This window comes from Lissotriton vulgaris, chromosome 3_1 (assembly GCF_964263255.1).
Source record: "Lissotriton vulgaris chromosome 3_1, aLisVul1.2, whole genome shotgun sequence".
Taxonomy (NCBI): Eukaryota; Metazoa; Chordata; class Amphibia; order Caudata; family Salamandridae; genus Lissotriton; species Lissotriton vulgaris.
Genome location: NC_141689.1, coordinates 950,184,456 through 950,198,820, shown reverse-complemented (window position 1 = coordinate 950,198,820; position 14,365 = coordinate 950,184,456). Strand labels below are relative to the sequence as shown.

Genomic DNA, 14,365 nt, shown 5'->3' with positions numbered 1-14,365 from the left:
GACACAGGCTCCGGGTCAGAACTACTTGAAACATTTTCTGCAAAGGATGAAAAGGAGGTAAATTCAGTTTCATCAAAAGCTTTTCCCTGCAGTTTCTTCACTTTTTCTTCAAATAAAGTTAGTCTACTTCAGGAGAGCTGATTGTGGATTTCACAATCTATACAACAGTTTTTAATGTCCTCGCAGAGCTTCTCCTGTTACCTGGGATTTTTTTTTTAATAATCTCCTTATTATGTTTTGAACCAAATACAAAGATAACACTGTTGCATAAGGAACTCAGGGGCATATTTAGAAGCCCCTATCAACACTGAAATGTCACTTTTATCGTTGTTCCTGTGGCGATACGGGCTTGGCCTTATTTATAAGGTGACTTTAAGCCACGTAGCGTGGCTTAACACCGCCTTGTAAATAGGGGCCCCTTTCACGCTACACTTACAGTGAAATGGGTGGGCAGTGGGTGTTGCTGTGGACATTCCAGCGCAACGCCCACTGATTTTGACGCTGCCCCCTATTTACAAGGGTGGCGTAAATAAGAGGCAGCACCAAAAGTGGGACCAGGAAAAACGTGGTTTTAACATTATTTATTTATTTTTATTTTAGAAGTTTGTAGAGCGCGCAGCTACCTCCGACGGAGGTGTCCCGGCACTGAAGACAGTATCTTGTGAGGTTCAGAGGAGCTCAGGAGAAAGAGATTAGGTTAGATCAGGGAGAAGAGCCAGGTCTTTAGTTTTTTCCGAAACAGAGGCTCAGAAGTCAGGAATCTCAGTTCTGTTGGGAGGTGATTCCACAGTCTGGAGGTGGCTACTGCAAAGGCCCTTCTTCCCGTTCGTGCTAGACGAAAGCGGGGGCAGATCATAAGGCGGAGATGGTTAGATCTGAGATTTCGGGGTGCTTGTGAGATCTTCAGTCTGTGTCTCAGGTAGGCGGGGCCTCGACCATTAAGAGCTCTAAAAGCAAGGGTCAGGGATTTAAACTGAATACGTAATCTCACTGGGAGCCAATGGAGTTTGATCAGATGGGGTGAGATGGAATGACGGTAGGGGATATTACAGATCAGCCTGGCCACTGAATTCTGTACTGTCTGTAGTTGATTTATGAGATATGCCGGGGCTCCCACGTACAGACTATTTGCGTAGTCCAAATGGGCAGTTATGAGGGTGTGGACTACTGTCTTGCGTGAGTCTAATGGCAGGAAAGGGATGATTTTTTTAATCATGCGGAGCTTTCCAAAGCAAGATGCTGTGACTTTGTTAATTTGGGTCTTGCAGGAGAGGGCAGTATCAAATTGGAAGCCCAGATTACGGGCAGCTTGGACAGGTACCGGGGGAGGATCTAATTCAGCCGGCCACCAGAGGCTGGAAGAGATGGGGGATTTCTGGTTAAAAAATAGGACTTCCGTCTTGTCTGTATTAAGTTTTAAGTTGTTAGAGGACATCCAGGCGGAGATATTCACCATGCAGTGGCGAAAGTTGTGTAGGGAGCTTTCAGAGTGATCTTTAAAGGAGAACACCAGCTGAGTGTCGTCAGCATAAAAGATCACTCTGATGCCCCATGATTCCACCACTTTTGCCAGAGGCTTCAGGTATACATTGAACAGGAGCGGGCTAAGGGCAGACCCTTGTGGTACGCCCCAAGTCAAAGGTTTCTTGGTAGAGAAGAAGGAGCCCAGCATCACTTGTTGGAATCTGTCCGTGAGGAATGATTTGACCCAGGCGAGAGGAGTCCCGCCAACTCCCACCTCTTGCAAGCGAGTAAGTAGTGTATCATGGGAGATGGTGTTGAATGCTGCGGATAGGTCAAGGAGGACCAGCATGGCCTCCTCTCCCCTATCCGTGCACTCACAAATCGACTCAGACACTTCAAGTAGAGCTGACTCAGTACTGAAGTCCGGCCTGAATCCTGACTGAGAGTCGTGGAACAGTGAATTTGACTCCAGGTAATTGGACAGCTGTTCTTGTACCACCTTCTCGAGCACTTTGGCTGGCTTGGGTAGGAGAGAGATCGGCCGGTAATTGCTCAAACATGTTGGGTCGATACCTGCTTTTTTTTGAATGGGGACTAGCAATGCGTGTTTCCAAACGGAAGGGACAACACCTGAATATAGGGAGGAGTTCCAGATTTCAAGCGGGGGATTAATGACAAGCGGGGCAATCTCATTCAGGATCCAGTGGTGAGCTTGATTTACATTTTAAAAATAGGTTCAAGGCATACTCCTTGGTGAGAGGTTTAAAAGTTGTAAATGCTTTAGTGCAGGTGGTGTCAGGATCTAGGGTGATTTCTGTACGATTCTGAACGATTGTTGCCGTAATGTTGGAGATTTTTTCCGCAAAAAAGTCTGCTAGGTCTACACTAAGTACTTGGGAGGGGGTGACAGGAGCGGACAGAGCAGTGGGATTAGTAAACTCTTTAACGATGTTAAAGAGGGCCTTAGTGGAGTTTTTTTGCGTTAGAAAAAGTTTCTGCAAAGTGTACACTCATGGTGTTATGTTTGAGTTTATGAAACTCTTTAAGGGCCTGTCTGTAAAGAGACTTAGTTGCAGGGTCATAGGTCCGGCGCCATAGACGTTCCAGCTTTTTACATTTGCTTCTGTTTTCCCTTAATTCCAGGGTAAACCAGGGAGCTGACGGTTTTGATCTGCGGGAGGTAAGGGTCTGTAAGGGTGCGATTTTCTCAATGGCGGTCATGAGATCTTTATTAAATGTAAGAACCGCTCCATTGAGATCATCAGGGAGTGAGCCTAAGCTATTATTGTACGATTGCTCTAGGGCAGTACATGAGATCTTATGCCATTTTCTGCCTTGTGTTCTGATGGTAGATTCCTTCTTAAGAGGTTGGGATAAAGACACCTCGAATGGAATCAGAAAATAGTGAGACCATGTCAGAGGTGTGGAAGGAAGGATTCTCAGCTTCGTGCAGTTGGAAAAGATTAGATCAAGGGTGTGTCCCGCAACATGTGTGGGGCCCCTTACCCCTTGTGTCAGATTCATACTTTGCATGGAGTCTAGAAGATGGGTGGCACGACTGCAGCCACTTACATCTACGTGATGGTTAAAGTCTCCCAATAACGTGAAGTGATGGTGTTTAAGAGACAGATCTGCGGTAACTGCTAAAAGTTCAGAAATGGCAGACTGTGGGGAATTAGGGGGGCTGTAGACCAGGATCCCTGAAAAGATGGCTGTAGTAATGTCCGAGACGGAGAAATATAGTGCCTCTATGGGCCCTATGTTCGTGATTTTTCTCGACGTGAACATCAGGTGAGTCTGTAAGATTACCGCGATTCCGCCTCCCGTCTTGGAGCCTTCACGGCTTATACCTGTAAAGCGGTAGCCCGGGGGCAAGGCAAGGGTGATGTCAGGATTGGAGGAGTCTTTAATCCATGTCTCAGTCAGGAACAGTAGGTCCCAGGACATGGAAGACAGCAGCAGCCAAATGTCATTAGCGTGGCATGGTAAAGGCGACAATTCAACAATCCCATAGAATATGTTTTTATGGGTGTGGGATGACTGACTAACAAGTCATGGGGGCAATTTGTATGAGGGGAAAAGGTGAAAGGACATCTGTGACATTTAAACAGGAGAGAGCTAGTCAGAGAGAGGTTGCACGGTGTGGAGGGGGTGCAAGTTGTCTTTCCTAGATCTATAAGCTGTTATCTCGTCCAGACCTGCCTCTGTGTGGGAAGGGGACCGGCAGCATGGCTGGCCCTTGGCCCGGAACTGGCGCGGACGGGCGCAGACGGGCTTGCCTTAGGCGCTCCTTCAGCGCGCAGACGGCGCGCCCGCTGCGCTCGTCCGCTGCGAGCCCGGAAGATGCACATAATTTATAAGAGATGGAGGACGGCAAGGAGGGGTGTGGCCTCACGAAAGGGGCGTGGCCTGAGGGTGCGCCGGTAATGGCAGCAGTGGTGTTTGTATTTATGCTCCCGCAGCAGCGCTAAGATCCGCTGCGCGGGCTTGTCAGGAGCGTGCTTGAACCCTGATTCAGTGTCAGGAATGGAGGTCAGGTAGGTTAAGTTAAAATACACAACACAAATAGTGACTCTCAAAGTTTTAAAAAATGATAAGCAGTCGTGCTCCCGGCTTCCGCCTCAGGAGATTCAGTCTCTAAGTGGCGCTTGCAATCAGCGTCCTTTAAATAGTCTCGGTGGGGGGCGTGGCCTCACGAAAGGGGCGTGGCCTGAGGGTGCGCTGGTAATGGCGGCAGTGGTGTTTGTATTTATGCTCCCGCAGCAGCGCTAAGATCCGCTGCGCGGGCTTGTCAGGAGCGTGCTTGAGCCCCGATTCAGTGTCAGGAATGGAGGTCAGGTAGGTTAAGTTAAAATACACAACACAAATAGTGACTCTCAAAGTTTTAAAAATGATAAGCAGTCGTGCTCCCGGCTTCCGCCTCAGGAGATTCAGTCTCTAAGTGGCACTTGCAATCAGCGTCCTTTAAATAGTCTCGTGGGGGGCGTGGCCTCGCGAAAGGGGCGTGGCCTGAGGGTGCGCTGATAATGGCGGCAGTGGTGTTTGTATTTATGCTCCCGCAGCAGCGCTATGATCCGCTGCGCGGGCTTGTCAGGAGGGTGCTTGAGCCCCGATTCAGTGTCAGGAATGGAGGTCAGGTAGGTTAAGTTAAAATACACAACACAAATAGTGACTCTCAAAGTTTTAAAAATGATAAGCAGTCGGGCTCCCGGCTTCCGCCTCAGGAGATTCAGTCTCTAAGTGGCGCTTGCAATCAGCGTCCTTTAAATAGTCTCGGTGGGGCGTGGCCTCACGAAAGGGGTGTGGCCTGAGGGTGCGCCGGTAATGGCGGCAGTGGTGTTTGTATTTATGCTCCCGCAGCAGCGCTAAGATCTGCTGCGCGGGCTTGTCAGGAGCGTGCTTGAGCCCCGATTCAGTGTCAGGAATGGAGGTCAGGTAGGTTAAGTTAAAATACACAACACAAATAGTGACTCTCAAAGTTTTAAAAATGATAAGCAGTCGTGCTCCCGGCTTCCGTCTCAGGAGATTCAGTCTCTAAGTGGCGCTTGCAATCAGCGTCCTTTAAATAGTCTCGGCGGGGGCGTGGCCTCACGAAAGGGGTGTGGCCTGAGGGTGCGCCGGTAATGGCGGCAGTGGTGTTTGTATTTATGCTCCCGCAGCAGCGATAAGATCCGCTGTGCAGGCTTGTCAGGAGCGTGCTTGAGCCCCGATTCAGTGTCAGGAATGGAGGTCAGGTAGGTTAAGTTAAAATACACAACACAAATAGTGACTCTCAAAGTTTTAAAAATGATAAGCAGTCGTGCTCCCGGCTTCCGCCTCAGGAGATTCAGTCTCAGGTGAACCAAGGAGATATTTCTCCTCGGTACCTCCAAGGAGAAATGCTTTATTTCTCCTCGTTTTTGCTGGGTCTATGTGTGCTGCATTGTGCAGCACACATAAAAACAGCAAAATGCAATGAATAATTGTTTATGTGCAAGAAGGTGTCCCTTCCTGCACATAAATAATCATTTAAAAAATGACGATTTGCAACTTCTATGTGTGGTGCACAATGCAGCACACATAGAAGTTGCAAATCGCCATTTTGGATTGTTAATGTGCAGAAAGGGGCACTTTCCTGCACATAAACAATAATTCCCACAACCAAGGCACTCTTGCATTATGGGGCGAGGGTACCTGCGCTGGCCTAGGCAGTCTAGTTAGGCGCCAGCGCAAGGGAAAATGTAGGGGTACACCGTATTGTAAACCCGGAACCCGGCCTTATCACAATTATAAAAGTAATTTTAGGATCGAAAAAATTGAAATCTGGTTCAATGTAATTGAACCTATAATACATAGAATGTCTCTTATGATACACCCGGACAGTAATCTTGGGTCGCTGTGCGCATAATTACTTAAAATGAGCATCTAGTATGCAGAAATTAATTTACGACAAGTAGAAACACATTTGTAATGCAGATGTATGTTTTCTGTCCTTACCCCAAAGGAAATATATGCTCCAAGCACACTTCCAGCGATGGTAGAGAATCCTGCTGTCATGACTGCATGTATTTCCGACTTTGTGAGATCATTTAGATATGGACGAATCAAAAGAGGAGACTCCGTCTAAAAAGGAAAAAGCATATATTAAAGCTTTTTCGACAATGTCTAACAATTAGAGAAGTTCAGAAAAGCGGTAGTTCTGATGCTATTCATTTGTTCGGGTGAGTAGCACTAATTTCTTACCAATTTAATATCCATCCATCCATGTGACAAACTTTACACTGGTGAAACTAACCAAGACAATATGAAATAATTGGACAACACAAATCACAAATTCACTGCAAAATCCCGACAGACCCTACGTCAATTATTTTATGTCTGTGCACTAACTACAGCGACGGACAACTTACGTGCACTGTGCTAGCCGCCATTAATCTCAATCAATGAAGTGATTCTCTCCCTCACGGACTAGATGCCCAGTACCTGGATCAAGTTCAATACCTGCATTACTGATATTGCTCGCTGGAAGAAGACCAGCTGTCTAAAGCTGAACAAGACCGAAAACATGATTTTCGGGAAGAGCACAATACTGTGGGATACCACCAAGGGACGTACAGAGCTAGATCGAACCCCACCCCCACTAGCCATTCCAAGAACCTCAGGATCATCACTGACAGCAACCTTGACATGACCGCCCAAGTCACTGTTGTCACCGCTTCATGCTTCCATACCCTGAAGATGCTGACGAGGATTTTTAAATGGCTCCCAATCAGCACCCAGAAAACTGTCATGCACGCCTTGGTTACAAGCAACCTGGACTACGGCATCACCCTCTGTGATTCCTGGATTTTTTATCAGGTTAAGCCCCAGACATTTTGCTTTTTGGCCTTCTATTTTTGACCTTGTTTTTGTTGGTTTTAGGACTCTGGGCACGTTACCACTGCTATCCAGTGCTAAAGGGCATGTGATCACCCTGTAAATTATGTTTATGTATTGGTGTTTCCATGATTGGCTTACTTGATTTATTAGTAAGTACCTAGTACAGTGCACTGTGGGAACTCAAATGTTGCTAGGGCCACTGCAGTGCCTGCACTCAGTTTTACACTGCTATGTCGAACTGGCAAGTGCAGCCGCGCTATCATCTTTCTAATGTCTATAGAGTACGTAACTATAAACTGAATACAATTAAAAATGGCAAGATTGTGGTATTTGAGGAGTGTATAAAACACGCGTTTATGTTGTTATTGTTGTAATAATTAAACAAAGTAGAGAAAATAGTTCTCTATTAGCAGGAATTAATCCCATGCCTAATTGTATTAATTTGACAAAATATTGCAGTACTAATAAGCCCCAAGTGCAGATCTTTCTTGAACCCAGCTGTACCACTTCTTTCAACTGAAAGTTACTGGGAAAATAGTACCATTATTTAGACTTATTAATGTGTAAAGTGAACTTGAGTGTTAACTCTTTTAAAACTATGTCTCATTTTCTACAAGGCATTAAGGATAGTTTACAGAAGAAAAATATTCTCTTGCTCCTGTGTGCAAAAAACAAACAAAATGTATCACCATCTTCAATTAGAATAGATCATTAGATTGTGGATAGTTCAAGCACATTGAATTTCAGTGGTTGAAAATTAAAATGTAAATGTGGCGATAAATCAGGAAAATGCGAATGACAGTGAAAGTACTACGCCGTTTTCAGTGTGTGAACATGTACTATGTATATATGTTTTTTTAACGTTTTCTTAAAGCATAATCGATTCATAATCATTTGAGATTTTCCAAAGGATCACTTTGTAATACTTCATGTAAAATAAGTTGTTACTGAACAGTGCACTATTTCCGTCACTTACCTGTCCCACAAATATGTTTCCCGATGCAACGAGTGACTCCGTCGGTGAGGTTCCCATGGTAACTTGCATTACCCAGCCAACCTTTGAAAACATGAAAACAAGGCATCCTTAATTTGGTAACGAAATCACAAGCAGTTAAAGGGAACATTATCATTTTCTGCGCATTCAAAACCTCATGAGGCCAAATACTATTTATGCTCACATACCGATCATTCGGTTGGTTTAAAAGTACAAAAATCAGCAGCTTTCACAACAAAAAAAGTGCATCAACACGGGGTACTTGGAGAGAAACCACTCCCTTCCTCCGTGTTTTATTGGAGGCAATAGTAAGCAACAGATCAAACAAGCCTATATACGTTTCAATTACACAGAGTAAGTTATTTGATTTTTTGTTATTACAGCTGTTTGTTCAAAACCATCTCAGCCAATAGGCCGTGATTTCACAAAAACCCATAGGAATTAACAAACCATTGCTTGGCCTTACATTATCAAAGAGAAAACAGTATTAGAAGGAAATCAGCAGTCATCACGCCGAGCTTTATTTTTCTCACACACGAGAAATGCGCCACTTCAAATTAGAAACAGAAATAGCAGCCTAGCGTCATCTAGTGGATCTTTTGATTAGTTCTCGTGTTCTGATTTCCCAACATTATATTTAGGCATTTTCTTGTGTGCAAATTTATATAGCGAGAACTCGACCCGAAGGTATTGGAGTGCTTTACATGAGCTCGGTAGTTTAGCCGTGAGACCACATCCTCTTCCCATTACTTAGGTGTGCTTAAGTTAAACAATCATAAAGGCTGCTATAAAGTAATATTAGGCACTTTTAGTAAAACTGAATTCAATGTGTAGAAAAACTGAAAAGCCATATACGTTCACATTATTTTTGTCGGAAGATACTGATTGATCAATTAGATGGTGACAGGACGCTATCTTTATTTTCCAACCTGAATTGTCTCATTTCTTGTGTGTAAAAAGAAGTTCAGGGGCATATTCTCAAGAACGTGTGATAATCATCTCAAAATTAGCTTAATGCACCTTTGTACATTAAGCTACATCGCGACAAAATAACACCTTTTTAACGTTGTATTCCCAACCCGGCCGCACTATGCGATAGTAGCAGGATAACGCACCAAATGACCTCAGAAAAATCAATGCGACGCCCAATAAATGCAAAACACGAAAGCACAAAAATGTTGCTATGCCCCAAATCGCGATACAAAAATCGGCGTCAACCAGCGACAGGCCTGCATTTCCCAGGCATCATGCAGGAAAATGAACTATAAAAGCAACAAAAAACCACACCAAAAACAAATCAAACCGCATAGCACCATGAATGCACCCGGACCGAGTGCAGAGGACAACCCAAACTCCACAAGCTCCTCGGAGGACCAGCCAGGAACCGCGGGTTCAGGGAAGGGCAAGGAGAAGAGGAAGAGGAAGACGGGGTTCAGTCCGGAGGAAGACCGGATCATCGTCACAGAGGTGATAGAACAGTACCAACAACTGTTCGTCACCTCCACTGCGTCATTGCCAACACGAACGGAAATATGGCAGTCCATGGCCAACAACGTGAATGGAGTCGGAGGAATGAGGAGGTCAATGGAGGAGGTCAAGAGGCGTGGCATGATATGATAAGCCAAACCACACAGAAACTCGCTGCCAAAAGTAAGGCAACAAAGGCGATTGGAGGTGGGAGTCCTGCACCAAAGGAGGAGCTGGATGAGTCGGAGGAAAGGGTGGACCTGACCCAACCAGGCACGGTGCGTCCATTGGGGCGTGGGGGCTTCGCCTCCCCGCCTGCAGCTCCCTCTGCGTCTCTGAACTTAAACAAACTGAATCAGTTTACTTAAGTTCAAAGACGCTGAGGGAGAACTGACAATCATGTCAGTCAGCATGACGTCGGACAACCCACCCCCTTCAGAGACTGAAGGGGGTGGGCGGTCTGGGGTCATGTTGACTGACATGATTGTCACCAGGGGCAGCAGGCAGCAGGCAGCAGCACAAGTGCGCATGAGTGGGGACGGAGGGTGAATATTTTACCCGTGCCCATTCATGTGCACTTGTGTTTGCGCTTGTTTGGGCATGCCCATTAGGAGCCCCTCGCACTCCTAATGGGCGTGCGGTGGGCGAAGCGTAACCTGTGCCCCAAGCCAATCCTGGCGCTGCCGCAGCACCAGGATTGGCTGTAAGGGGCTGCCAATCCACTTCGTTGGTAAAGGCGCCAAGTGGAGCAGAGGTGTCGCGGACCGGCTATCAGGTAAGAGTTCAATTTTAGATTCCATGCCCCCCCCCACCCCGTGAGCCGTGACTGAGGCACACGACGCGTATGCCATCTCTGCTATTTACTATGCAGACTGTCATATTTAATTTGAGCTATGCGAGCAAGCGTGAAATGTTTGTAAACATGCATTCATGCCAGTCCCTAACGAACCTGCCAGGGGTGCTCGCAAGCCACCATTCACCTAGGCTGAGCAGACGTCACTGCGAATGGTTTCACATCAAACCTCCACCCACTATTTGGGATCTCTCATTCAATTGATTTGGTGGAACCTCAGCCCCACGTGAGAGATCTGGTATGTCACGTATGTGTATTGCCTTCTTGGTATGAAGTGTAGTCAACCCAATTCCTGTCTGTCCACCTGATCATCGGAAGTACTTCCCTCCCTAGACATCTTGCACTAATATTTAATGAACCTGAGAAAACACATCCCAGCTGTATGCCTCCAGTCATAATGATAAATATTAGATGATGCGGCGCTCTACTTAGATTCTCTTGAAACTGCGTAATGCTGGCCTCTCCATTTTTGCTACAGCAATTTAGAACTTTATTCAGTGCTCGAGTCTGTCAAACATCAATGGCGAAATGTGTTGTCCATTTTGTTGGGGTCGCCAGAAACATTACACGAAATGGCTTCTGGCAAAAACAGGCGAATTCCGGTTTCCAAAAGTCCTCTCGCCACCTTCTCTGCGCTTTGTGTGACCAAGGGCCACTCACTTCATCTCGGGGAGCAGCGGTTTCCTTATCTGCCACTGTTTTGTAGCACTTAGAAACGGGCTAAACACAAGCATTTTATGAACATATAGATAGCATGATTTATGCACCCCATAATACACGTTTGGCGCCCTACAATTGATAAAATATTGAAATACACATACCGAATGTTGCACATTTTGTATTGCTTTTCCTGGGGGAACAGTGGAGTTTTATTTTGTGTGTTTGTTTTTTTTTTATTTTGAATGTTTTCAAAAGGAATTAAATCTTCCATTTGTTTTCTCCTCCAACTTCGTAGATCCGTATGAAGGTGTGGAATTAGAGGGAGAGTGAGAAAGACATTGGGACAGAAAATAAGACAGAAGGACACAGATGAAAAGGACACAGCCAGAATGATAGAGAAAAATAGCGGCAGACAGAAACAGTGTGAGAGAGTGTTGGGGAGTAATGTAAAAGTGAGTGCGGCCGGAGAGGTGGCGGGCCATTAGGGGAATGCTAGGCAGAGGGAAGTGAAAATGCATCAAACTTTAAATGAATGCACTTGATCTGATGTTTCTACTCGCACTAGCGAGAAAAGCACAGTAAAAAATATATTTTTTTGTGCTCAAATGCAGTGTCACAAGGTAGCAAGCGCAGTCGGTGATGCTAACAAGCATATGGGGTCCTGTCATTCTAAGTTACAGTAGTGGAAATTCCTCACTAAGTCTTGGGTGTTCCTCTAAAGTTTATAACGAACAGCCTGCCCACCTGTGACTCTGTACTGGACATGTCTTTGGGAAGGATCTTTATTAATGTAATACCTGCACCTTCACCATTGCTGTATTAACCTTCCTGCTTTCTCAAATTTGCTTGAAAATGCACCATTTGTCCACTCTTTTTTCAAGAGACCCCCCCCCCCATAGGTTGTTCCGGCTCGCTCGCTTGCTGTGGTGCAGTATGAAAATAAGTTTACGCCGCACGACTTTCAAATGTCACCAGCCACCACTGGACCCAACAGCAACAGGGTGAGAACGACCAGTGCTTCGGGGGATGGAGGGAGATGGGCACAATGGCACACATGCACAATCATGTGTAGCACACTGCACACCCACCATGATTGTGGAACATGTCCCTGATACCCTTGGCACACTGCAGCACACATAGAAACACCAAGTAGGCCCCCGGCCACTATGTGCACAAAGAGGCCCCCATCCCTATCAGCAATCCCACAACCTATCCATGCACAGGTGCTGAATCCAGCAAAGCAGCGGCTCCGTGAGCCACACTGACAATGCAAGTGACACTGCATGACCAATTGCATGGCTGCAGCCAAAATACATGGCATGATACACAACACAATACTGAGGTGGCCCAGTGTGGATCACATCCCCAAAGTAGTAGGTCACACTCTGACACATCCACGTGCATATACAATCCCTGACATCAACAACACATCTGCAGACAAACAATGCACAAGAGTTCCAAAACCGTTCAAGAGCACAAATGACCCAAGTCGTCCACACCTCAGCACCGGAAAAGCACACATGTCAAAGGCACACCACCTCAAAGGGATAAGGGGCTTCTTAATCAGAGCGGCAGGCGCGACTCTCCCACAATGCAGCACACACACATAGCAATCACAGCACATCAACATTGAATTGATGACAATGTGGTACAAAGTGCAACACTTACACCACAGGACAGAGGACACAACTGGTGCCACTTGTGCATGAAACTGTGAGATGATAATGTACGAGTACAACCGCATATTCGTCATGTAGTCGAAATGTCCACTGCCTCCCATCAAATAGCCAGCTTCTCCAAAACAGTCACAATGTACATAGTCATGCTGTCTGTCTGGAAACATGTACAATGCGTCAACATATCTGGGACACACTGTTAACCTGCATCTCCCCTTTACATTGCAGAGGGACAATCAACACCTCCTGCAGAGCCTACCAGACATCTCTTCAGTAACGATGGAAAGGCCCCCTGGTCATCTCCTCCGATACCCTCCAACGGCTCGTAGACAGCCTCCGCACCCCACCCCACCTCCAGGGGCAGGGCAGCCCAGCTGGAGCGAGGTTACCCCACCCCCTGCACAGACCACACAGCAGGCAGCACCTACCACCACGGCTGCCTCCCAGGACCCCCACGACCAACACATTGAAATCCAACTCCATGTGTTAGGGTGCCAGGAGAAGATGGCTGATCAGCTGCGTGTGGGGTTCGACCTCAGGGCAGCCAAACTAGATGCCATGCGTGGGTGACTGTCCCATCAGGGACCACTTACAGTCCTTAACTGACACCCACTGTCCGCTTCATGCAGTCCAACAATCCTTGGCTGACATCGCTGGGCCATTAGTCGGATACAAGCACTGTCTAGTCAGACAGGCTCCAGCGATAACAGCACAGAGTTGGCACAGATGCGGAGCACAATGGAGACCATGGAGCCAATGCTGGCTGGAAGTATGGCTGCCACGGCTGAACACCAGCGAGATGTAGCTGGGATCTTCCATGCCTTGCAGATCCTCATCTTGCCATTGCTGCCACAGAGCCTGTACCAGATAACTGCTGCAGGAACTTCGACACACACATCTCCGCCCCCTGATGTGTCAGTAGCACACAGTGATGCAGCCATAACACCATACACATACACCTGACACACTGGACACAGAAGACATATCAGAGGAGTAAGATGTGGATGGTATTGACTGTGTGAGAAAGGAGGTAGTAGAATCCATCCCCGCCATCAGTAGCGGTTGGTGGTGGGAGTGCTGCTGGGAGGTGACGTGTGGTGGGGGAGGGGCAGGGTGGGGGGTAGTAAACTACGGAATACAGCCAAATACAGGTAAGTAAACATAAAAATAAATAAAATGAATTTCGTTGCGTGCACTGAGTCGCCAAATGTGATGCAGTGCGCACAACGAAATTCGTTTGATTTATTTTTATGTTTACTTCCCTGCATTTGGCCGTATTACGTAGTTTACTATCACCCACCCTACCCCTCCTCTGCCCCACGTCACCGCCTGGCAGCACTCCCACCACCGACCACTACCGCCCGCCATATGGCCTGTCCCTGCCTGGTTCAGCTCTATGCATCATGCCATGGAACAACACCTCCCACTGTCCCCCGAAACACTCTGCGACATTCACCTCGACCCGGCATGGACTGCCATATCTGCTCTGGTTACCAATGACACAGCAATCTTGTGGCCCTCCTGGGTGTCCAAGCTGTTGATCGTTGGCTCCATGGCATCTGTTGTTCTTCAGGTGTGGCTCTGGGCTGGGCTCCTTTTTCTGGTGCAGGTTGTCATCCGACTTTACACCAGGTAAGAGCAGGTGTTCAATTCCTGCTGCTAATGCGCCGTATTGGCTGTTTTGTGATCTAATCGCAGATCTGGCTGGTAGTTCAAAATTTTGTGACGTGGTGTGGTCGCCGCTCTTTGCACGGGAACGCCTACTCTGCATATCATTAGCGTTAGTTGCCAGGGTCATCTGTGGCGATGTTTTTTGCTGCTACTATCGCAGGTAAACTGTGATATGGGCTGTTAGCACCAGCTTGTGAATGGGGCGATAAATTTATATTGACT

The 14,365-nt window shown here is 46.8% G+C and overlaps 1 protein-coding gene across 1 annotated transcript in view; it reads right to left on the bottom strand.

The window, feature by feature from the left end:
• The window catches only part of SLC28A3 (solute carrier family 28 member 3), a 365,199-nt gene that overhangs the window by 77,510 nt on the left and 273,324 nt on the right, over positions 1-14,365 (bottom strand). The window contains exons 10-11 of the mRNA XM_086961303.1: positions 7,799-7,879; positions 5,941-6,066 (exon numbers count right to left, since the gene is read on the bottom strand). Of these exons, the coding sequence (XP_086817429.1) occupies positions 5,941-6,066; positions 7,799-7,879 (207 nt within the window). The remainder of the gene's footprint in view (positions 1-5,940; positions 6,067-7,798; positions 7,880-14,365) is intronic.